A 17485-nucleotide genomic window follows, 5' to 3' on the forward strand; every position below is an offset into this window, starting at 1 on the left:
ACCCTCAGCTCGTCCATCTGTGTGATCAGGACGGGGAACGACCCCACGACCTGGGGACATGGCCCAACACAGAGTGGTGCTCAGTGGACGGATGAGTGGACCAGGGTGGGGGGCTGGTGTCACAAAGGCAACCTTTCCAGTACTGTCAAAATAACAGCAAATGCACCTAAATACATACAAAGTTTATTAAAAATAGGTTGCAAATGAAATACAGTAGAAATGGAAAACTACAGCAGTTTTGATGTCTTCTCCAGAGTAATGCACAGTTATGAAAAGCACTTTTACACATATTCACATTTGACCTAATCGTCCAAGGACAGCCAAATCCACGCGTACGGTTTACAGCCACACAAATATCCCTGCATGTACGTATTTACATGTATTTGCATGTACTTAAGTATCTGTTGTGTTTCTATATATTAACAGAATCATAGTTCACCTGCATCTTCTTCTCTAAAGAAGGTGTGGCTTGAGCCCCGCAAGGCTGCCAGTGCTCTCACGCGTCTGGGAGACCGCACGCAGGCCCTTCATAGACACCTGGAACCATTTTACTCTCTTACGCAGCCAGGGAAATGGTAGAAGCACACTTCCAAATAAGAACCCTGATAGACACAGAAAATATTTACACTCGCATTTTAATGATTTATCATACAACTCTCATGAAAGTGATTTCTAAGGCAGACAGCCTCTCCCGCTTCTACTTCAAAGTGTGCGTATTTTCCTAACACACCTATTGGTTAAGAGAACAATATGGTACAGAAAAATCATCTAGACCCACAGCAGGGCTTGTCAGATAGAAAATCTGCTCATAATCACAAAGTAATTTACTGTTTTAACATCACATAAAATAACACACAGTGAGGTCCGTCTCCCCAACACCAGCCAAGTATTCACAGCTCAAACGACAGTGGTGACTGATAACTCAGCACCTGAAAATTAAATAACTCCACCAGAGTGTAGAAAAATAGCTTCAACTGCCATATGAGTTTTCCTTACAGTATTTAAATTACAGATGCCATATGTAATCAAACCCCTTCCCTTCCCTGACAGCAGACTGATGGAAATCCAGTTCTTTTTCAAATTTTAAATTTCTCAGCAAGAGCTGTGCTCACGTGTCACCTAAGCGCTCATTCTTCTTAAATGTTTTGTTCCTATTCATGTCAACACTGTTCAGTAAAGATACCCTCTTTCATAGCTTCCCTTGGAATATCTGAAACATTTAGCTAACCTTCTAATTTAACTGCCATCTTCAAAATCACCAATGACTTACTGGCATAATAATAATCTGATATTTATAAAAATAAAATTTCTTAAGCTTAAATCCTCAAAATTTTCTTCTTGGCGAAACCTGTTTTAATCAAATACTAGAGCTGATGTGGAGGGCTGCCCCTGTAGGGGGCGGGAGGGAGCGGCTCACTCCGAGGACGCCTGGGTCTGGGCCGCTCCCCGGCTGCGGGGACAGGACGCAGCTCTGGGCTCCTCAGCACACGTCTCCACGTGGTCCCCGAAAGGTGGAACCTGCCGCTCCTGCAGCACAGTCTATAGTAACTGCTACAAAGTGCAAACGACAGTCTGGGGAGTTCAAGCTATTCTGTCTGATAAGCAAACATAAGGTTTTAGAGAAAGAACAGAAACAGGACTTCTCCGTGCTCCGCGGGGGAAGACAGGGGAGAAGAAACTTCCCATCGTCTCCCGCTGCCCTTTCAGGCCCAGACTCTAAAAGAGAAACTAACAAAAAAGCTATCTTCGTGGGAGTCAAATAATTCAGAAAAAAAGACAGTGTCTAAAGAGAGGAAATGACAATCTCTTGGTAAAGTAAAGCACTGGAACGCTCCCAAATGCCAACCCTTCTAGAAGCAGGAGTCACCAGTGACTCGGGAAAGGGACCTGCCCCGTCCTCCGGGAGGCGCAGCGAGAGCCTGGGCTGGAGAGGCGCCTTCCTCACTTCGTGTTCAGCTCGTTCTCCAGTTCCGTTAACTTGCGAGAGGCTTTCACTTTGTTGGAGACGTCGTGGCCTTGGGAGAAGAGGCGCTGGCGCTCCCTGAATGTCAGGTTTTCAGGGGCCCCAGGACCCCCAGGCACATCTGCGTCTTGGCTGCATTGGAAGGAACGCAAAGGGTTACTGTTCAGAATGGAAATAAGCCGTCCACAAGAAGCTAAGTTTACATAATGGGCAACTGTGTACAATCTTCTAAGAGAGAGATTCATTCTTTGTTAAATTCTGTCATACCCCTGCCTGTGGTCAAACCTGTCGGGGCTGTCTTTAAACCCATGTAGAAAAAGGGCAAAATGGTCTCCTTGCTAAAACGTTAACTTCCTCCAGTCACACCCAACTCTCAAAACGCTAGTAACTTTAGTTACAGCAAGCAGATAATCCTCAGGACTTAAGTTTAATTAAAGAGGCACAGTTTTCACATGCAGCATTTTAATGAGTCCTACACGAATCTGAGAGGCATCTCTCAATGTGCTAGCTTGACAACAAGCTACAGTAAGATGCTACAGGTTTCTGGATTAGTGCAACATCAGAAACTTAAGAACTGTTCGGGCATCAGCCGTTCTCACTAACACCCAATTGAGGATGCTCAGTGAAGTGAGGGGCGGCCCCCCGTAGTCCAGCAGGACACCGGGGCTCTGCCCTGGGCTTCTCAACCTTCTTCGGTGGTGTGTCCAGCTGCTTTTAAAGCTCTGACCAGAAAGCCTGGTACCTGCGCACCATCTGAAGCAGAACTATATGAACAGCACAAGATAAACGAAGCCTCTAGGCTCACACGATTCTGTTCAATGGGAAGCCCCGGAGCGGATGACAAAGGCTCTGAACTTTCGATCCAGCCTCATCAAAGGTGGTGCAGGACGGTGAGACGCTCGTCCGGCACCACCTCGGTGAGTACCTTTTAGATGGTTTCTCTCTTGGATCCCGATACCCGTCATGGGCGCCGATCAATGTTCCAGCAGATCCCACATAAGAGTTTGGTCCTTTTCCATAAAAGAAAAAGTCAAAGTTAAAGTGCCTGCATTTAAAATTTCCAAAACTCCACTCACGCTGAAGATGCAGTGCTCATGACGCTGTCGTGCCCTGAACAAGGAGCCCCAAGAGGCTCTTCGAGTCATAACAGACCCAACAGTTGGGAATTCACGGCTCTCAGTGGCCCGAGCCGCCCCATCAGTGGCTAAGTAACTGGCCCGCTGCCTTTTATTATTAGAGAGGAAAGAGCGTAGGTCGTAAGGGGTAAGAGCCAAAAAGTTCAAAGCAGGTAAAACGTGTAAATATCATGAATTCACAATAAAAATCCACATAAGACTGACTTAAATGGGGAGATGGCAAAATTTTTCAGACACTCCTGACACTAAGAATTTCCTTACAGAATCACAGAGAGCAAATGTAACCCAAGGATTAAGAAGTAATGGTCCTCTTTTCAGGGCAGCTACTGAAGTCTTCCCCCCAAAATAAATGGCTATAATTCTTAAAACAAAACTTTTGAAAAAAGTGAGGTACTAAAACCTCCTAACGTTTGATACTGATGCTGCACACACACAATCCCTGACAAAATAAAAAGGAGACGCGCAGCAGCACGGTGTGACGCTCAGACTCCCGGCCTGCGCCCGCTGTCACCATGGTGAGTGACACGGGCCCGTCTGGTACCAGCACCACCTGCCCTACGGCGAAGGGCTGAAGATCAAAAGAGACGACGCGCGTGAAGAGCTCTGAGTGCGCCCGAGCAGGAGGGAATAAATGCCACTGACGGCGTACGCTCCGGAGCCTCATCCGTGCCATCGGGTTTCGGGCAACTGTAACATCAGCAAGAAGATTTCACACGTTGAAAAACCTTTTGCTTATAACCTAGGCTGGAGTAGCACACGCTCAAAATCCTCCGCAAACACGGACAGCATTGCGCACTGGAGTGAACAGGCCACAAAACCGTCACAGCATTTCAACACTAACATCGTCCTTCTCTGACAGCTTGCACAGGAACGCACACTCAGGCTTCTTTCCTCCCTTTATAAAGGAGTGTGGGACGCCGAGCCACGCTGGACGGGCCCCGCCCGGCTCCCAGTCAGTTCTGGCAGGCCCCCAGCACTGCATCTCCCCGCGTGGTGAGCGCAGACCTCCCGTCATCACCGCGCGGAAGTCGCCCTCCACAAAAACTCAAAAGATTACACAGAAACACATCTCTAATTTAAAGGAATCCGTTCTGGGCCTTTAGATAATTTATTTGCAGAGTGGAAAATTTTCAAGTTTAATTCTACATTTTTCCTTCATTTTGCTTTAAAAACGTTGTTTTACCTTTTGAGCTTTGATTTAAGAATACTTGCTTCTTCCCACTGGTAAAAATCAATTCTAGAAAATTTTCAGAATTTTTAATCAGGATACCAAATAGTTTCCGCTGACTATATATGAAGTAACACTACACGTTCTTCCAATCACTTTCAAAGAGCTGTCGGACAGAGCACTCTGTGTTGCTCTGCCGACACTTGACATCATTCATTCCAATCCAGGCCCTAACCCTGTTCCTCACAGCTTCAGGGGAAGAACCAAGTCCAGGCCGCAGAGAGAGGAGCTCGATGGGGGGGGGGGGGGAGATGGCGGATGAGAGGCCAGGACGCAGACAGCTCTGTACTTTACGAGTCTTCAAGAAGCAGGAGCGACCAGACGCAGGGTGTGACCTGCTCCCGCCTGGTACTTTTGGTGTGAAACAGAGTAAGCGTTACCGATGTGACGGAAAGCCCAGATGGTTAGAAGTGACACCTCACGACAACATCCCTCACCAAACCTATTTATCTGTGTCATGACACTCACGAAATACCTAAAGTTCAGCTTGCAATCTGATGCAAGGAGACTGGTGGCACCTTGCTTCAAAAGTCACTATGATAGATATTTGCAACAGAAATTTTACAAAAAGATTTAATTTTGGCTTCTAAGTGACTCGGCCTAAGGATTATCTACTAAACTTCCCAAGCAGATTAAAGATCTGACCCGGGTGGCAAGAAAGAGCCCAGTCCACCTCAGGGCCTTGGCCACTCGAGTCCGACTGTTCAGCTGCTTCTGCAGTTGCCAGGAGCAGCCCAGCGCACGGACGCCGCAGAACCGTGGAGACTCCCGAGCAGGGACACCGCCCACACGAGAATGTTCACTCAGCCTCCCCATGCTGTTTAAGTGGCCAGGAGAGGCTGACGCCCGCATCTTGACAATGCACACCTGTGCTTTCACTCTAACTTTCAGCGCTGTCTCCAAAGCCGAGTACGGAGCACGCGCCTGCAGCACCTGTGGGCGTGCTCTGCAGTCCACGGAGGGCCACGGCCAGAGGCAGCCACACACCCCCCGGCGTCCGGCCAGCAGGGCCACGACGTGTGAGAGCGTGAGGGACCGTGAGGGACGGGGCCAGCTGCAGGGGGGAGGGCTCTCAGCCCCTCCACCCCACCTCCACAGGGTCCACGACACACAGTTTTACGTGTGTTAAACAGAGCAGGAAATGACGGCACTAGTGGCAAGAAGAAACGTAACTGCAGACACTGAGATGCTCGACCACACACAGTTACTGGAGGAGGAAAAGGATGGAAGCCGAGACCAACAGTACTTGGGGTAACCAGGGCCCCGGAAGGGGGCTGACACCGCTGGCTGACTGGGGAGACGGGGCTGTCTCGAGTGTAGAGGCGCCCTGCGTCCTGAGAGTGTAAGCCCCGGAGAGCACAGCACAGCGTTATGACTGGAGGTAGAGCAGATCACCACGCCCAGCCCAGGGATCACGTGGAACCCCGACTCCAAGGGGGTGCTGACCAGGAGGGGCTGCGCGGGGGAAGGCCAGAGGGGCTGGGGTCTCCACCCGCGTTTTACCTCGGCCTCTGGAGTGGCCGGGACGGTAGAAGCCCGGTCTGCTGGGAGGGGGCGGGGGCTGGCCTGCCTGGGGCGCAGTGCTGTTGGCAGCCGCCGGGGGTGGCTGGAATGAGCTGGAGAGAAAGATGCCATCGGAGGCCGGGCGCGGCGGCGGCCTAGGGGCGGCGGGGGGGAGGGCCCCGCGTGGCGGCCTCGCGCTGGAGGACGCATCCTGACCTGCCGGGCCGCCGTCCTCCTCCTCCTCCTCCTCTTCCTCCTCGTTGCAAGCCACGAACTTGGCGGTGTACAGGGAGTCGGGGGAGAGCGCCTGCGCCTGCAGGTACGAGGCAGTGCGCTGGGGCGGGGGCGGCGGGCCGGGGGGCGGGGGCTCGTAGCCCCGCGGGAGGGGGGGGCGGCCCAGTCCTGGCTCCTCGGGCTCCAGCAGCCGGCGCTCGGCCTCGTCGTGCTGTCGGCGGCGCTCGGCCTCCAGGCGGCTGTAATACCCTTCCTCCTGTCGCCTCTGTGGCGGGAGACAAAAGGGCCAAGGTCAGTAGGCAGGAGGGGACAGTCCACCCGCGGGTCCCAGCACCACAGGACCGTGACGTCTCAGCCTGACAATCACTGTGCGGCAACGGCCCATCAACCTGCGAGTGGTCCTCCCTTGAGCCTCCAGTCTTTGCCCTAAAACGTGCGGAGGTGGGGGTGACGGGCGAGCTGGCAGGGCCCCACCGCCGTTACCAGTCGCCGGCGCCCAGGATTCCGCTGGGTTTAAATCCTCCTCTGCTTCTCTCCCTCCTGTTTTTGGCAGGACATTAACTTACCTGTTACTCCAGAGTTAAAGACCAAACCAAACCAAACCAAACCAGGCTGGAGCTGGCTTCCCACAGCCGGCACCTCCGGAAGCGCAGCCCCGTGGGCATTCCCACCGCCCCCAGGGAACTCGGAAGAGCGGTCCTTTCTTGACAAGAGGGCCATGATTAAGTCACCCGACTCGTTTCTAGTTATTCAGAGGGAAACGAACAGGAAACCCTGAACTGTAAAACACATTACTCATCTTCCCAAGGTGACAACTGACAATCCACGTTCCACAGGGTTTAATTTCTTTCCAAACCTTAACAAACGCCCTGCCAGACAGAAATTAAGAGCCAGGCATGAAGCGCGACAGTAGCAAGACAGTCCAGTATATTTTGACACGTACTATACATTGTTTCTGACAATACATCTGCACAAACTACAGTTGACAGTATTAATTTAACATTAAAAAAGGTAACAGCACAGTTTTGTTAAAGATTGACAAAGTTTCAGAGCACAAGAAAAAAGCGAAGAAGAAAGGAGATGAAGGTCAAACAGAATCACCCGCCTCCACGTGCGGGCGGTCAGAGCACGGAATGCAGTCCAGCGGCCTCGAGAGCCATCCAAGCAGAGCGCTAACGGCGGGGGCCGCGCTGGCGTCAGGCTCACAGGCGTCAGTTCCCTAAGTGCACTGTGCACGCTGGGCGCCCCCCTCACTCCCTCCACTCGCACACGCGCTCACACACACAGTCACAGCGGCGCCTTCTGGGGGAGAAAACGCTGAGCACAAGGGCCAGCCTCAGCTACGGCCCTGGGCCCCGTTTCTCACTCATCATCCTACGCTATGTTGAGACATCCTGAAGGAAAAACATTTTCATCTTATTTTCTACACAAAATGAGCGTTCTCTTTGGGTGGGGAATTAAATCTGGAATGACCTCTGAGGATCCAGGTGGAGTTGTCAGGAATCTTAGTATCACACGAACGACACTCGCTTGGGAACATTTTAGGGGACACCAAAACATGGTCTTTCAGTTACACTTAGAGCAGATACACAGTCACATGGACCCAGAAGACGTCATTCTACCCGACCAGTGAATGACAGAGCAAAGCCATCACTTTTGGACACGCTATATAAAAAATAAGGTATTTGGCTTCTTTTTACATCAAGTAGTCAATCATAGAAGCGGCTAGCCAAACACAAGTGCATTTCACATAATCACGAACTGTGAGAACGCACGTTGTAAAAAAATCAAATAACCCAGAGTTTCCCACCGTGGAGAACACGGCCTGGCCGCCTCTCACCACGGGCACTGCCCCCAGGTGGCCAGGGGCTCAGGCAAAGGGGCGACAGAGGAAGGGCCCAGCCAGGAAAGCACATTCCTGCAAGCAGCCCCGGAGAGCAGGGCAGACGCCGTGAGACCCGGTCTAGCAGCTCAAACTGCGGACACCGATGTCCTCGGACGGCCACCGATGTCCTCGGACGGCCACCGATGTCCTCGGACGGCCACGGACCTGGACAGACTCGAGGGGAGGCTCGCCCTGCAGGCCCAGGCCCGGGGAACGCTTGCACGCCCCTCAAGCGCGGCCCGCAGCCCCCTCAGGTGCCGGGAGCGGTCGAGGCTGTGCCGGCAGACGTCGCTCGCATGGACACAGGTGACCGAGTCCCATGTCACGCACCCGCTCTCCCTTCACCGAGCCGCTGCGTCCCTCCTGCGGTCAGGTACCCACAGAGCCCACCCCCGCCGAAGGCCCCCGAGCCTCCTCCGCAGGGCGCGCGGCCAGGGTGCTGCCTGGACACCTCTCCCCGGCAGCCGCGGCCGCACAGCTCCTGCCTTCGCGGAAGGGGGTGACGGCGGGCCGGCGTCCCCCCACCTCGTCCAGGGACCGCCGGCCCAGACGGGCAGAGCCGGCTACCAGCCCCGAGCCGCCTGGGGGGCAGCGCCGCCAGGCCCCCCGAGCACGTCACCCCCGCACGCAACCTACTAGAAACCCTCCGGGGTAACAGAGCGCGCTCCTGCGCCCGCGTCCTCCCCGCAGGCAGGGCAGCTGGGCCCCGGGCGGCCCCCGGGCCCCGGGTGCGGGGCCAGACCCGAGGGGAGGGGGCGGGAGAGGGTCGGGAGGACAGCAGGGGCCGGCCCCCCGCCCTCAGAGCGCCAGCACCTTTTCGTCGGCCTCGCGCCGCACGCGCTCGTCCTCCTGCCGGCGCCGCCGCTCCTCGTGCCGCACCCGCTCCTCCGCCTCCCGCGCGCGCACTTCCTCCAGCTGCTGCTGCCGCCGCCGCTCCTCGTCCTGCAACTGACGACAGGCGCCCTTCAGGCTCCGCGGCCGCACACGACGCCGAGCACAGACGGGCGCGCCGCCTCCCCCGCGCTCCGGCTGCGCCGCGGGGCCCGTCCTACACGCGGGGAAGCGGGCGACCTCAGCCCGGGAACGGCCAGCGGGCCCGGCGTGCGGGCCCACGGAACACCCGACCCCCTCCCTCGCCTCGCTCCGGCTTCCGCTAGGAAGGTCCAGCGAACGCCCCAGCCTCGCGGGCTGCGGCCGGTGCTCACGCGGCAGCACAGGCTCCCGTGGCCACGCGCCTCCCTAGGCGCGGGGACCAGGGCGCCGGGTCTCCTCCTGTCCTGGTCCTTGGCCATCCCTTCCCTCTGGGTCCCATCCAGAACTCCAAAAATTCCTTCCCAGCTCAGGGATCCCTCAAACTCTGACTCAGAATCTGAACCTGAAATCTGGGAGGAACCTTATTCGAACTCTCTCTTGCTACAGCTCTGCCAAGTGACGGTCCTTCCTACTTGAACACCTTCAGTGTCTGGGGACCGACAGCCTACCTCCCAAGACAGCGTATTCCATTTCCAGGTACCTACTGCTCAAAAAGCTTTCCTGCTGTTCTGAAATTCATCACCTGATTGCTTTCTATTTTTCATCTTGTAGGTTCTGCCTCTTTGAAACAATACAAATTTAATATCTTTCCTTCACACCGTTCAAATACTGAAGGACATCTGCAAAAACCTAAGACACATTCTACTTGGTTTTCAGCTCCTTTACCCTCCTGGTCACATTTCTCTACACGCTACAGGTCGAAAACTCCTAAGGATCCCTGAATTAAAAGCACACCTGACTAGCAGAGAACAGAGTAAGACTCTCTTTTTGTCATGTCCATTCAATAAGGCTCCTTGTGTTGTTATGGCCTAAGATAACAGCAGCTTTGAAACCTCTGCATTCTCCACTTATTTCTTCCCTGCCACAGGCCTGGGCCTGAGCAGTACCCACAGTCCGAACCACCCCACCTCAGCAAGAGGAGACTCAAAATTTTAAAGTGAAAATAGCACTGAAGCCATTTAGTTCCACCTCTAACCACTGCAGGAATCCCTGACATAAAATCACTCAAGGTGCACTTCAGTATCTATATAATTACTAGTTATTCTATACACTATTCATAGCAAAACCAGAAAATGTGAACTCTGGATCTGGACTGTTCAAGCGTATTTTTTTTTTTTAAACAAAAACAAAAACCTAACACTTGACACTTACTTGGTTTCTGTGGAACAAAAACTGTATCTGATGCAAAAGAAACAAATTAACTTGTGTCCTTATGCTTTTTCATGTCAGCAAACAAAAATACATCTCAAAAAAAATTCTCTTCTCAAGAAGACAAATTAACTTCCTCTCTAAAGAGGCAGACTCTAGGTTTAAGCCCAGGAGGGACGCTAGGATGATGAGGTTTGGGAGGTCCGTGGCGGGAGGAGATGCTGGTGATTAAGAAGCAGGGCAGCAGTGAGAAGGGCCCTAGCTCCAGGGAGACACAGAGGCGCCTCCGTCAGAGAGCTCGCCTCACGGGAGGGGTTCACAGCACCAGTGCAAAGACTTACCACCAATTTAGAGTCACCAGCACAAATGAGGGGAAACAGCACCCAAATAAAAATAGCAAAATAAAACAGCAAATGACCATATTAAAGCTCTACAGGAAAGAAATTTATGGAAGAATGTAAAACTGCATGAATGCAACAGAGGTTTTTCTCTTACCCAATAAAGCACAAACTAATTTCATTATGTTATACTTCCTAGACCTAATTAAAAACAAGTTCTGTGCAAGAAAAACAGCATACATTGAAATAACCAATTAGTTCTCTTAATTTAAATAGGGGTAAAATTTTAAGAAATCAGAACAATTTCAATTCTCATAATTACAGATATAGAAGACTACTTTATAAATCTATAAACAGGTATTTTCTGGTATTTTCTCTCAAAAACCTTCGCTCTTCTAAATCCTGATGGTGGCAGGCAAGGAGCCTTCTTGTGCTCAGTTCACTGGTTTCTATTTTTAAAGTAGCAAATGAACCAGCGCTATTATAACTAAGGCAGTTTCTTTCACTACTTGGAAAGCTGTTTCATGTGTTCTCATTTTCAAAACATAGACTGTTTTGTTTTCCAGAAATATGCTGCTTTACTCAAAAAGAAAAAAAAATTCCAACCCCCCCCCCCCCCCAAAGAAACCAAAACACATTAAAGAAAGAAAAGAAAATCTCTTACTTTGCCCCAAATAATAGATTCAGGTGGTCCACGGAGCTGTATGGTGTACTTATGATTCACAACAGTTAAAGCACACTTCAACTTCAGTGAGAAAAAGTTAATGACTCAGAGCAAATGACTAACTGTTTGCATTAACACTCTTAAGTTAAACGAAAAGGAGACAAGCTCGCTGTTTTACATCAAAGGAAGGAAACTGCACGTGCTATCAAAACAGTCTCGTAGGAAGTTCCATTTGGGGAAACAGGTCTGAATAGATATAATAATAGTTCTTATAAAGTGAACCATAGAGCCCTGACTAAAGTTGCTTAAACCGAGACCTGTGCTGGGATTTCAAAAGCAGCAAGCAGGCTTGAACTGAGGTCTGGCAATACTGAGGCGCCTGCATTTCTCAGGAAGGGCTCTTCAGGGGTTAAAAAATAGTATGTTGAGATCTGTGTTTATATTTTTGTACCACAAAAATACATTAACTTATACCTTTAATTTACAACAGAAATCCCATTAAGGTAGAAATCATATTGAAATATCTGCATACAAAAAGGGGCCAAACATCCTCCACTCTTTCACACTCTCTGAAAAGCAGCTACGAGTCTGTTAAGCACATCACCCTTAAGAAACCCTTCTCTCCGCAGGCCTTTTTTGCTTCTGCTCCACCCACTGAAAATACTCACCCTAGAAACCTTCAAGCCCCCAAACAGAGAGGCCCCCAATCAGGCCATTTATTAGGACAGGACTGTGGTGTCCTGTCCAAGCAAATGCAGCTTCCTGCCGCGGCTCTGCAGGGAGGGACCTCCCCGCGAGCAAACAGAGAAAGGGGTGTCACTGGATGACACCGGCACGCAACGCTCAGTCAATGGGGCTCCTTTCCCACAGAGCAGCCCACACACTTCTTTGTAAACGAAGGAACATAATTCCACCAAGAGTTCTAAGGTAAGACCTACAGCTCTGCTGAGCTATTCTAGTGGCAGAGACAGGCAGGAGGCATGGCTCACAGCAGCCTGGTGCGCACACCTGAAGCTCCTTTAGGGTGACTGTTTCACCCGACCCAACCATGCGACTTCCGTGCTCTACTCCCAAATGCACTCATGCTGCTTCCAGTATGAACCTTTTTCTCCTCCTTGAATAAAGCTGACACTTCCTGAAGGTGAGCTGCGTCCGCCCTCCAGCCTCGACATCCTGGGCAGAGTCTCCATCTGAACAGGCTGAGCACAGGCTGCTGCCTCAAGAGACAGGCCCTCCGGAGGCGCGGCTCTCAGTGAGTGGTCCCGCTCACTCTCGCTTCAAGTTTTTACAAAGCTTTTAATTCAACCGCTTCCATGCCTGGCATGCTCTCCGGAGGGCTGTGGCCAACCTCTACATAAAGACCAGACAGGAAGGCAGCCCACGGGGTCTCTGAAACCCACCAACCGCTCTACCCAAGGGGGAGGAACTCTTCCCGTGAGCTGCTGGGTCGTCTGAGTGGGAAGGAGAACCCTTAAGCTGGTGTCAAAATTGAGCTGGGTGGCTGGGGGCCTGCTGGTAACGTAAGCGTCTCCTTATAAGACGGCTGGCAGCAATCACTTTATAAGCAGCAGACATTTTCGTGAAGCAGAAAGAATACTAAATATGAACCTAGAGAATTCTGGTTAGGATCTTGACTCTCCGTCTGTACGACACCGGGGTCTGGGCTCGCCCCTTCTCACGGGTTACCCACATCCCCGGGTTGTTATGAAGGATAAGAGGGGCACAGACGTGGCCACCCGGCTGCCTAGAGCAGTGAAGGCGGAGCTCCCATCCCGTCTCCAGGGGGTCAGCAGGTGTGGGGCACGGAGGCGTCCTGCGGGCCAGGAAGACCCTGAGCGCGTGTCCAGGGGCAGGGGGGCTGCTGCAGGGCCCTGGGGCTTCTGTGACCTGCCGGGCGGCTACTGTGTGGAGAGCAGCCCAAAAAGGCAGCACAGGCCCGAGTGAGCGACTCAGCAAGATGGTCAAGGTTCTGAGGAAGACAGTAAATCTCTCCACGGAGACAGGAGAAGGGCGTCATGGCAGGTGCGGGAGTTTCTGACTGAGCGACGTGGGGACTCGGGTGGGTGGGGAGGCTGCAGGTGGAGCAGACGGCAGCTCGCTGTCCCGCAGGCAGCACACACGGGACACCTGAGTCGGGGAGACAGCGGATGGAGTGCAGGGGAGGGGGCGACAGGGCACTCAGGTATCAGGGCAGCCCCGCCGCTTCTCTCAAACTCCCGTCTGGGCCACTCGTCAGAGCCTGAGGAACGTCCTTAGAGGCCGCATGGGCAGTGTGCCACACAGGCAGGCACACGTCTGCCCCATCGTCGTCGTCTCCGGGGGCCAGGGCCCAACAGACGCACCTTACGGAGCTTCTAATAATGAATACTTAAAATGTATTCCTAACGTAACAAGAACAAAATAATTACTTACTGCAAAATTTCATTTGCTTGTGTGTTTATGAGTACTTAAGAACATACAGTAAGAATTTTATGACTAAAACTGAGTAAAGGTCAAAACCATAAACAAACAGTAACACTTAAAATCAACAGAGAAAAGCAAAGAATAACTAAATCTAAACACATTCAAAGGCATGCTTCTAGAGTCAGGGAACTACAGATCCTGGTCTAGGACACCCCTGAGAACCAGATCTACGGAAAACATAAAACCACCACCACTAAAAGGAAAAAGGAAATCAAGACAGGAAAAAAGTACCCATGGGAAAGAAAGAAGAACGTACCAAATCTAGAACAGAGATTGCTGGCACAGCAGTCTGCTGCAGGGAACAGGGAAGGAAAAAACAGAAAGATGAAGTGTGAAAAGAAGGTGCAGTTCAGATCTGTATCCGCCATCAGCACACCTGTGGTTCTCATGCTTCCCCTGCGTCTGAAGGACAACCCAGAGGGCAAAGTAAGGAACCACAGACCAGTGTCTAGTATTCAGAGACAGAAAAATGCCCACATGGTATTAAATACTTGAGCTTCATTATTAAGACACACAGACACTAAAAAAAGTTACATTCCCCCCACTCTCTTATTTGGAGACTAAGATATTAATGTTAATATCATTAATGATAAACACACAGATTTTTAAATTAAATTATCATAAAAACTATCCAAATATTGAAATTCAGACTGAGAGGCTTTGAAATATTCAGTGTTTTAACCATTTGAAAAACTGACAGACCTTCAATAAGAATTTAGTCTTCAGAAAAAATAACAACAGGCTTCTCACTTTTCCCTAAACAATAAATGTTAATGTCCACTTATTTACCGTGAACATCAGCTTTAGATTCAGAGTTAAGACTGCAGCAGAGGCAAGGCTTCTTCCCTCGTGTTGTGGGGTCACAGCCCCAGGGCCACGGCCGCAGCAGCCTCTCGGGGAGCCCACCTGCGTCGCGTCCACTAGGACCTGGGCGCAGCGGGGGTGGCGGCCGTGACGGGCGCACAGCTAACTACCTACACAAGGGCCAGAGCGCTGACCCGCAGGTGGAAATAGTTCAAAGGATTCTTATGATGAAAGTAATCAGCTGTTCATCAAACGCTGCTCTTCCAAACAGAACCCTGCCGATGGTAAACACGCTCGTTCACAAGGATGTTTACGACTGACGAGTCGGAAAATATTAATAAAACAACGTAACGGTTAACAGTCAGACCCCCATTAAAGAAACTTAAGTTTCTTAAGAGGGATTCCAGCTGAATTCCGGACAAAGTTATGTACACGTCTGGCTGAGAACACCTAGCTAACAAGAATTGTGTGTGATGCCACTCCAGGACAGTAATTCACACAGCCAAGCGCAAAGGGGGCACACTGCCGGCTCAAGGCACTCACTGCCAAGGGTCTAGGACTGCGTTTCATCATGAGCTGGAAAGATTCAAGGGTGTGACAGGACAGCCACCGGTTTAGGTCTCCAGTACAGACGGCATCAGGGATGGAATTAGAAGCAAAATCCAAAAGACAAAAAGGACGTGCCCTTTGCTGGCTTTTCTCGGAATACTGCCTTACATATATATGCTTTTAAATCACTAAGATTCACTAACGTAAAACGGTGACTAGCTCTCGCTGTAAATGAACACCCATAAATGCTGCTCTGCTGCAAGTCTCCTGATAGACCGGGAACACGGGGCCTTGGACCTGGCATTCGGTCTCTCCACTGCATGAAACTCCTTCACCTTTTACTGTCCTCCTTCTACTTGACGCAAAAGGCGCAGGAGCTGCGTGTGTAGCAGGGGGAGCTGGGCACGAGGCCCCGCCGCTGGGTGTCCTCACGCTGCCGCTGGCCCGGAGCCGCCGGCTGGCCTAACACGGGAGCCCACCCGCCGCCCCGCCGCCGTCCCGCCGCCGCCCCGCGCCACCAGGGCTGCTTCCCTGGCGGGGCGGACGCACGGCGGAGGGGCCGGCGGAGGGCCCGCCCCGGTCACGGGGGTCCCGCCCCGCCCGGCCCGCGGCCGCCCGCCTGTTACCCGCGCCCTGCGCTCGGCCTCCAGGCGCTGCGTGAGCAGCGCGGTGTCCACGTCGTCGTCATCGTCCTCGTCGTCGTCCTCGTCCCGCTGCGCCGACTCCTGCAGCCGCCGCTGGAACTGCCACTCGAGCAGCAGCCGGCGCAGGCGGTCGCTCTCCTCCGCCGAGCGCTCGGCCCGGCCCTGCAGCTCCCGGATCTCGCAGCTCAGCAGGTCCACGATGTGCAGCTGCTGCTGCTTCTCCCGCTTCTCGCGCTCGTCGCGCTTCCAGGGGTCGGGGGACAGGCTGTCGCCCGCGGCCGGCTCCTCCCTGCCCACCGTGACGTACTGCAGGTCCCTGCGCTCGATGGTGCGCGGCTGCCGCTGGGGCTGCAGCTCCCGGATGACGGTGTCCGGGGCGCGCGCGGCGGCGGCGGCGGGCGGCGCGGGGGCCGGGGGCGCGCGCAGCTGGCCCAGCCGGCGCTCCTGCTCCCGGCGCCGGCGCTCGCGCTCCTCCTCCAGGCGCGCCTTCTCCTTCTCGTACCAGCGCTGCTGCTCCTCCCGCTTCCTGCGCTCGGCGGCCGCCTGCGCGGCGGCGGCAGCAGGCGCGAGGGGCAGGTCCGCGGGGCCCCCGTCCGGGTCGCCGCCGAGCCCGGCGGGCGGCGGGGGCGGGGCCGCGTCGGTCCGCACCGGCGGGGAGGCGGCCGGGGTCTTCCAGCGCCCGGGGCCGCTCTTGGTGAGCGTGGACGCGGGGGTGCCCGCCTTGGAGGGCGGGCCCAGGTGCTCCTGGCTGGACGTGCTGGAGCCCAGCGAGGAGCCCTGGTTGGGCCAGGCGTCGCCGCCGCCGCCGCCGTCAGACCTGCGCTCCATCGCCGCCTCCACCCTCTGCCGCTCCAGGTGGTACGCCGCATCCTCCCGCAGCTCCTCTTGGGAACGGGTCACACGCTGGGAAAGAGAAAACGGAACACTGTTATGTTTCAGCCGCTGTCAGAAGGTACTGAACTTCATCAACGTTTCATCTCTGGAAGAAAAAAGTGTTAGGGAAACTGGAGCGCGCGCCCGGGCAGAGACCGAGGCCCCGCACGACGCGGGCGACAGCGCTTTCCCAGGGAGCGTCTTTGTTACAAAGCAGGGAAGACTGCACGTCCCCTCCGCATCACTGGCCAGAAAACGAAACGCAAAGAAGCGCAGGCTCCTGACCTCCAGCACCGTCCTGTGCCAGGGCCGCCCCGCCTCTGCACCGCAGTGCAGACACGGGCTGACCCAGAGCAGAGGAACGTGCCTCCTTCATCGTGGTGAAGGGCAGCAAGGGCTAGTTCTCCGTAGTGCAATGCTATTACTCAGAGTAATCATCAAACCCTAGGCACGTGATCCATCCACCACTTTCTGAATCCCGCCAGCTGATGCTCAGACAGAGCCCGGGCGGGGCGAGGAGGGATGAGCCTGAATCCGCGTCTCGGAAAGCTACCCACACAGTGCTATAACCTGCCGGTCACAGGTGAGCACGCTTGCTTCCAAGGCTGGTCTTACGGGTGAAAGCGGCAAGTCCGAAGGTAGTGAAACGTGACAGAAAATGATTCACTACCATGTCTCGGCCCCACATTGTTTTCCAGCCCTGTTAACGAGTAGAAATTGAGGACAAAAATCTGGAAGATAAACTATTCCTTTTTCTCAAAATACACACCAGGAACAGAAAAAAAAGAAGTATCACTTGAAAAACCAGCAGCCCGACAGAAAAACGGAGCACTTACTTCCAACACGCTCCCTAGCCCTACTGTGTGCATGGGAGCACAGCTTTCTGACGACTGGCACAGCACCTCCAGCCCAGAGACAAGCGCCAGACCTCCCGCGACGTGTGGAAGGCCCTCCCGGAGCACAGAGCTCTGGGGCCCGTGCGTCCTCACGCTCCTCCGCGACCTCACGTTGCTGCTGGTG

At 53.4% G+C, this 17485-nt stretch overlaps 1 protein-coding gene across 17 annotated transcripts in view; it reads right to left on the reverse strand.

Annotated features, from left to right (window-relative positions):
* Positions 1 to 621: 621 nt before the first annotated feature.
* Positions 622 to 17485, reverse strand: part of AFDN (afadin, adherens junction formation factor) — a 129241-nt gene continuing 112377 nt past the window's right edge. For 13 of the 17 annotated variants that reach the window (XM_057739033.1, XM_057739021.1, XM_057739031.1 and 10 more), the window contains 5 exons: positions 15575 to 16495; positions 8763 to 8897; positions 6047 to 6329; positions 2889 to 2973; positions 622 to 2095 (listed from right to left, as the gene is read on the reverse strand). In XM_057739033.1, coding sequence (XP_057595016.1) covers positions 1942 to 2095; positions 2889 to 2973; positions 6047 to 6329; positions 8763 to 8897; positions 15575 to 16495 — 1578 coding nt within the window. In that variant the 3' untranslated portion in view covers positions 622 to 1941. The remainder of the gene's footprint in view (positions 2096 to 2888; positions 2974 to 6046; positions 6330 to 8762; positions 8898 to 15574; positions 16496 to 17485) is intronic. The other 4 variants (XM_057739032.1, XM_057739026.1, XM_057739022.1 and 1 more) reach the window with 2 other exon arrangements.

This window comes from Hippopotamus amphibius, chromosome 6 (genome assembly GCF_030028045.1).
Source record: "Hippopotamus amphibius kiboko isolate mHipAmp2 chromosome 6, mHipAmp2.hap2, whole genome shotgun sequence".
Taxonomy (NCBI): Eukaryota; Metazoa; Chordata; class Mammalia; order Artiodactyla; family Hippopotamidae; genus Hippopotamus; species Hippopotamus amphibius.